The sequence below is a fragment of the Mustela lutreola genome, chromosome 15, assembly GCF_030435805.1.
Source record: "Mustela lutreola isolate mMusLut2 chromosome 15, mMusLut2.pri, whole genome shotgun sequence".
NCBI lineage: Eukaryota > Metazoa > Chordata > Mammalia > Carnivora > Mustelidae > Mustela > Mustela lutreola.
The window spans coordinates 37,439,345-37,446,586 of NC_081304.1; the positions used below are offsets into that span (position 1 = coordinate 37,439,345).

At 54.2% G+C, this 7,242-nt stretch overlaps 1 protein-coding gene across 1 annotated transcript; it reads right to left on the bottom strand.

Moving 5' to 3' along the window:
• Positions 1-119: 119 nt before the first annotated feature.
• Positions 120-4,024, bottom strand: C15H17orf50 (chromosome 15 C17orf50 homolog). The gene is made up of 3 exons (XM_059147291.1): positions 3,848-4,024; positions 1,813-2,155; positions 120-1,664 (listed from the first exon to the last, which is right to left on the bottom strand). The coding sequence occupies exons 1-3, from the start codon at positions 3,927-3,929 to the stop codon at positions 1,454-1,456; spliced, it is 636 nt and encodes a 211-aa protein (XP_059003274.1). The 5' UTR covers positions 3,930-4,024; the 3' UTR covers positions 120-1,453.
• Positions 4,025-7,242: the final 3,218 nt, after the last annotated feature.

The following is a 7,242-nucleotide window of genomic DNA, read 5'->3' on the forward strand; positions in this document are numbered from 1 at the left end:
CCTGGCTCAGTTTTTGGAGAATTGTGTCTTTTTAAATGAGAAGCCTCACCCCAGGAAACTTGGGTGGGTTGGATGCAAGGATTTCCAACCTCAGAGAGCCTTTGGGGGTAATAGTGGGAGGTCAGCACCCAGAGCAAGAGGGAGACTGATGCAGGCCTGCTGGGCGCCATTTGGGGGGGGGGGGCTGAAATAAAGTGGAGCCCCCAGCTCGTGGGCCCCAAAGCAGGCATCAGCCTTCCTTGGAATGGTTTCCAGTGAGAGCAGGTGGGGTACGGACGCTGGAGAGGCTGGAACAACATTCTTTTCCATTTAAGCCAAGTACAGACTATGAGTCCTTGTGATGGGGAGAGGTGGCCTGAAAAAGCAAAATGATCCCATCCTTCCTCACCCCCAGGCTAGCTGGGGAGCCGGGGTGGCAGGGAGAGGATAGAGCCTCTCTGGAGGGCAGTGCTGCTGCAGGCGCTGGGGTCCCTGCAGGCTGGGGGAGGCCTGGTGCTTACAATGGCCCCATTCTTCAGGCCACACACGCAGCGTTCCAGGAGCTGGCTGGCCGGCCAAGAATAGCTGGGATTCCTGGAGAAGGAACCAGCTCTCCATCCTCTCTTGTCTTCGGCCTCAGCCAGTCTCAGCGTTTCAGCATCTGGTTCTCTTGTCCTCCCTGCCCCCCATCCCCCACCCCACACACCTGCCAGTGCCTCATTTGCACAAACACTGACCTCAGCAAGTCCAGGCTTCCAGGGGAAGGGGAGAATGATTTGGCCGGATTCAGCCCTCATCTCCCCAGGGGCATTCCTGGCCCTCTGCCTTCCTTTTCTTCTCTGTGCGATAGGGGGTGGGGATGGGGGGGTGGCCTTTGACTGCCCTTGGATGCAAGGGCTTTGTTCCACCCTGTCTTGGGGGAGGTGGAGGGAGGAGGGGCTCTGCCCGCCTTTCTCCCTCTGACCTGAACACTGGGGAAGGCGAAGGAGGGTCTTTATCACCCTCAAGGGAGCCACTTGGCCCCACTTCAAGGCTCTGACATTTTGTTAGAGGCTTTATTGGGGGTTGGAAAGGCAGGGGCAGGTTTCTCAGCCGCGAGGGAACCCAGGGGTTAGTTTCTCTAGGCGACGCCTCTGCCCACTGGACCAGAGGACCTGAACTACCCAGGAGATGAATATGAGCCTGCACCAGGGGATGCGTGTCAGGCGAGCGGGAGGTACTGGATGCCGCTCGGAGGGGAGCTCTCGGGAGGCGCTCCAGGGGACATTGGGCTCAGCCTTGGGTGGCACACGGTGACAGGTGGGAACGCCCGCGGCGACCGTGGGCCGGCCTGCGGGCTTGGAGAAGGTGTACTGGGAAGGGGCAATTCTAAGGAGTGTGAGGGAGAGCGCTCCGCATCGGAGAAGAGGAGGTGGTGGAGGAGAGGCCGGGGTCAGGCGCAGACGGAGGGCACCAGGGTTGGCGGCGGGCGCGCTCAGGGGCACCCGGCGGCCCCCGCGCCCCCCGAAGCCCGCGCCTTTCGCGGACTGGAGTGCTCCAGAATGCAGTGCGCCACGTAGGCCGGGTGGCTGTGCAGGTTTCTGCACTTCTTGCAGAAAAGGATCTCGCAGCGCGCACAGCCCCCCGCGCGAGGCGGCCGGCGCCGCGTCTCCAGCACGCAAGGCGGCTCCGGGAGGCTCCGCTTCCTGCGCGGGGCCCGGGTCGCTCAGAGCCCCGCGCCGTCCCCTCCCGCCGGACGCTCGGTGCCTCCCCCCGCGGTCCCCTCCCGCCGGGAAGTTCAGTGCCCCGCGCGGTCCGCTCCCGCCGCCCGCCTCGGCCGGGGCGCGCCCTTACCTGTCGGCGGGAGCCGCCAGGCCGCCCAGCAGCGCGAGCGGCACAAGCCAGCCCCAGAAGCCGCTGTCCGCGCGTCGCAGCAGCGCCACCTGCTGGGTACTGGACTCCTGGCGCAGCGGGCAGTAGGACACCGAGCCTCGCTCGCGGCCCTCGCCGCCCTCCGCCTCCCCGCGCGGCGCCTCGCCCTCCGCCCCACTCGGCTCCCGCGGCCTCGCTGCCGCCTCCTCCTCCTCCTCCTCGTCCTCCTCTTCTTCCCCTTCCTCCGATCCCTCCTCTGCGGCCGCCTCCGCGTCGCTGGGCGGCGGCTCCACCAGTTCCTTCTTCCACAAGGGGGTCTTCACTCCTGCGGGGCGGGCGGGCGGGGGAGGTCAGCGCAGGCCCGCTGTCCCCCGCTAAGAGCCGGGTACCCCGACTGCTGGCCAAAGCCCGACCCCCCACCCCCCAAAAAAGGCAGGTGCCTGAAGGACAGTGTGCACGGACTGCCCCAGGTTAGCAGGATTCCAAAGCGAGGATTACAGAGTGTGCAGGGTGATTTCCAGGGTGAGACAGGGCCTGCCGGGCTGCCCCCCATTTCCCAGGTTTCTAGGCTTCCTCGCTGAGGATTCGGGGCAAGTCACGTCGCCTCTGTCCAGCTCCGTGTTCCCATCTGTAAAAGTAATGCTCATCTCCGGGGTGACTGTGAGGCAGGTAGCAGGTCTCTGTCAAGTGCCCAGCCCAAGGCTGGCCTTAAGCAAGCCCAGATGCGGCAGCATCTCAGAGGAGAGAACCCACGGAAGACGCGCGGGGGCGCGCGCGCGCGTGCACACACAGACACACACACACACACACACACACACACACACATACACACACCACCACCACCACCACCGGCAGACCAGTTAGGAAAAGGCTGTCCTAGGAGTGAGCCAGTTAGGAAAAGGTGTTTGTTCTTCTTCCAGACTTTATCCCAGTTACCAGCTGGATTTCAGCCACCAGTGTCCCTCCAGCCTTCTGTAGAGCACAAACTTCGGAACTCAGAACAGTAATCGTGGCAGGCGGGACGCTGTGGGATTGCCATGGGAAGTAACCTGGCCTCTCCCGGGCAGGACTCCACCACTCAGCAACCTCCTACCCTCCCTCCTGGAACCACTCTGTGTTTGTGCTCCTCTTCGCTGGGTTGGGGAGCTAGACTTCCACGGAAAAGCAGGGGGATGAGGGCTGGGGAGACACCACTGTGGTTTGCCCTGGAAAGGTCAAGAGAATTCCTGTTGGTCCCTGCCCATCCTGTTTAAAAGAGGCTGGGGACAAAGGAGCATGATACAATTAGTGTTCTAGCTCACATGTACTGAGCACCAGCTGTATGCAGTCACGGTGAGAAATTCTTCACACATTGTGCCCCTTCATTTTCACAACCACCTCAGGTGGGGGGGAGGGAGGTAACCAAGGGGACTCTGAATTTCATCCAAGATTTCCAAAAGCTTTCCAAAAAAAGTCATTTCAAAGAATCTGCCAGTTCCCGATGTTGCTGAAGCTGAAAAACCAGGGTCTGCGGCACTTTTTGTTAGAAAACACACTAAGGAGACTTTTGGTTGTGAAAGGCAGGCTTAGTGCACAGCCAGAAACGGATGCTGGAAATTTTTTGAGAGAAATGGGAACAGGAAATGAGGTTAGAAAGGAAGGTTGGGACTTTGGGTGCTAGGCTATGGAGTTCAGAGTCTGCCCTTCAAGAGTGGGGAGCCCCTGAGCATTCTGATGGAGGGCCATGCTCAGAGCTATGTTTTAGGATAGTCTCTCTACAGGACAAAGACACCCACTTAGGCGTTGTCACAGCAGTCCCTGCCAGAGAAGACAGCAGATGAAGATGATGGAGAAGATGTCAGGAATATTCAGGAAAGAGAGAGGAGAGGGCTTGTACAAGTAACGGAGAAAAAGCTGGACTTCTTCTCTGGGGTCGTCATGGTGATGGATGAGCTGGTCCACACTGGCTTTGCAGCCACACTTGACAGGAGTCAATGGTCCTGTCCTCAGTCTCCAGCCCATCTCCAGCCCCACTCACCATGCTTATCCATTCTTCCTAAGGCTGTGCTGCCCTCTTCTCCGATCAGGGACTGGGATGAGACAGAGTTCCCAGAACACATGGAGCTTTATCTGACCTCTAGGGTCTCTGTTGGATCACAAGGGGTGGGGCTGGAACTTCACTTGCCCTTAGGGTTCTATCCAGGAATAGCTGCCTTTTTTAGAACCTCCAAGAGCACTTGAAACCCAGGTGCCTCCCCTACCTTCCCTCTTGGCAAGGGATTAAAGGAGAGAAAGGGGTGACTTTAGCTGCCAGTAGACTGGGTTCAAATCCCAGCTTTGCCATATAAATATAAGAGCTATGTGACCTTCAGCATGTTGTCTGACCCTCAGTCTCTTCATCTGTAAATCAGAGACAGTCACACAGTACCAGACTTTACCTGGCCCACAGAAAGCCCTCCAAGCATTATGTTTACTTGTATCATTATGTTCTCTCCTCCCCTTTCTGTCTTCTCTCTATCCTTCCTCTCCCTGGCTCCCCACGCCCCTTACTTCCAGCTCATTGCCTTAGCTCTGAGAAGCCGAGGAAATGCCTCCAAGTCCAGTAGGAAGCAGGACCCAAGCAAGAGTTGGGTGTAGCTCCTGAATGTCATGTATGTGTCTGTGTGAGAATTGGAGTGCGGGGGGGGGGGAATAAAATCACGGGGCCTTGGAAACAGAACTTATTTTCCAGGCCTTCTCAGAGGTGTGTGTTGTCAGAGACAGGAGTAGGCTGAGGGCTCAGAGGATGCAAACTCAGCTCTGGAGAGCCTCCGTCTGACAGGGAAAAATGACTTGGTTTCCATCCAAGTCTGAGGTTGAAGGGGAGTGGGGTCTCCCAGTTTGGGGGAAGCTGGTGGGTGGCATATAGAACAAGGAGCATAGAGTAGCTCTTGGGAATCTGCTAGTCACAGGGGGTTCACCCTGTCAAGAACTGGAGGGGTCTGAACTTGACTCCTCTTGCATGCTAGCAAGTTTGCTTGCCGGAGTGTCCAGGGTGTGCCAAAAACATGAGGCTCCTGGGTCAGAGACAAAAGACTGGATTCCTCATGGTACAGCAGCAGCCTGTTCCTGTCGGTACAGCCTGCCCCTTGTCCCCTGGGTGCCTTGGGGACGGGCCTGTGAATGCCTGCACATGCGGGGATCTAGATCACCAAAGAAGCTCTGAGCTTAGGAACCCAAATCTTCTGTAACGGGCAGCACCAAAGTCTGAACTTTGCTCCAGAAAGAGAGGCCATCACTCTCCTCCAAGAGTGTTCACTCTGTTAAACACCCTTGAAAAGTCAGCGCCTCTATTTGTGAGACAAAGCAGAATTGCAAAAGACCCATGGAGAATTATCTCCCCGTAAACCTATTCTCCTTACATTTACTAAAAGAACCACTGTGGCTCTAGATGGCAAAATTCTAAAGCTCACTCTGGCTAATTAAATGAGAAAGAATAGTGGTAGCTTGCAGAATGGCCAGAGGGCTTGGCAATTGGACAGGCCCTCTAGACGGATTGTGAACACAGCCAAGATCCCACCACAGAAACGCCCCAATTGAGAAGCCACTGTGGGTGCCACCCCTGGCCACTGGCACCAGGAATGGAATGACCTTCTTGAGTCACTAACTAAGATTCAATGTCCCTGGTGCCCCAGGCACCTCCAAACCACTGAGGCTAGGTAGTGGTTTTAGGGGGCATCCCACCAAGAAACACAAAAGGAGATTCCTCTAGTCTGGTCATTCATTTCATCCTGCCTCTCCCACTTGGTTCTGCCCAGAAGCCCTTTATAATCCTTAGGGTGTCCACTCATTGTTGTTGGGTTGTTGTGTGGGTTTTTTTTTTTTTTCCCCATTCACTCTTCTCAGGGGTATTTTGGGTTTTGTGGGAACTTCCTAAAAAGTTGGATTGTCATAACAAACAAATACCAGCATAAAGCCACATGAAAAATTGATCACAGAGTGGTAATACGGTCTGTAGTGAAAGCAGCACAACAGGTAGTCCCACTACACCAGGAACAGAAGCGTGCCTCCTGCTCTCAGATGCCACCTTGGAAGACCCCTTGAAAGGGGAGAAGTTGTACTGCTGATGAGTATGAATTCAAACTTGATTGGAGCTGTGTCCAAAGGAAACTGCTTAAGTCCAGAAAAGAATGAGCTACATTTTATCGGCTAGCACATGCATTATTTCCTGCCATTCACAGAAATCTAGAGGACAAAATGAGATCATTTGTCAAAAGTAAAGCTCTAATGTTTTTTAAAGTGGGCTCCACGACCAGCGTGGCCTTGAACTCACGATGCTGAGATCAAGACTTGAGCTGAGATCAAGAGTCAGATGCTTAACCTACTGAGCTACCCAGATGCCCCAAAAGCTGTAATTTTTGTACTTTTTTAGATTTTTAACGTGTAAACTAGTAGTATACATAACTCATTAACTTGTAATGACCAGGTATAACACAGAGATGCTGTATTCATTCTAGTTGAGCAATAAAAATAAGTTACAAAAGGAAATATCCAATAAGGTGGGATATTAGGGCCGCCCAAGTGGGGATATATAGATGTGTGTGTGTGTATATATATATATATATACACACACAATACACACACACACATATCTTTTGCCCTTTGAACATTATGTTAGGATGTATATAGTTGGTGGAATATCAGAGTGCCTGACTAATAATGGCTTAAGCCTCCTAAAAGGTATGAGTTCACTTAAGAAGTCAGAGGTGGGGGGTGCCTGGGTGGCTCAGTGAGTTAAGTCTCTGCCTTCGGTTCAGGTCATGATCTCAGGGTCCTGGCATCAAGCCCTGCATCGGGCTCTCTGCTCAGCAGGGAGCCTGCTTCCTTCTCTCTCTCTCTGCCTGCCTCTCTGCCTACTTGTGATCTCTGTCAAATAAATAAAATCTTTTTTAAAAAGAAAAGAAGTCAGAAGTGGGGGGCTCCAGGGTTGGCTCAGCGGCGGGATGAGGTTATGAGGGATCCAGGCATCTTCTCATCTTTCCCCTCTGCCTTCTTTGCCTCTCTTCTTGGTTGCAAAACGGCTGCTGCAGCTCCAAGCATCCTGGCCTGGAGCAATCACGACCAAAACAGAAAGAAAGGTTCCTCAGGGCCAGGACTTCTCAGAACCCTTCCAGCAGGCTTCTCTTTGAGCCTCAACTGGCCAGAACTGAGGCACGCACCCATCCTAAGCCATTTGAGAAAAGAGACAGGAGGGCCAAGATTGACCTGGCCTGGTTGTAATTAATACCTTTGGTCAAGTAGGCCTCAGGGAGTATAGTTATAAAATAATTTTTTTTTTTTTTTTTTTTTTTTTTTTTTTTTTTTTTTTTGCCTCCTATAGTCCCTTTAAACCTGCTCAAGGGGAAGAAAGCTTCCTTCCCTTGTCCCTGGAGGACAACTCAGACAGGTCTTGTG

Bases quoted from the DNA above. Each gene is read 5' to 3' on its own strand.
- C15H17orf50 (XM_059147291.1), bottom strand. From the start codon at position 3,929: ATGTGTTCTGGGAACTCTGTCTCATCCCAGTCCCTGATCGGAGAAGAG. The intron at 2,156-3,847 runs GTGAGTGGGGCT...CCCGCCCCGCAG, and splicing joins AGGAAGAATGGATAAGCATG to GAGTGAAGACCCCCTTGTGG. The intron at 1,665-1,812 runs GTAAGGGCGCGC...GGCCCCGCGCAG, and splicing joins CTGGCGGCTCCCGCCGACAG to GAAGCGGAGCCTCCCGGAGC.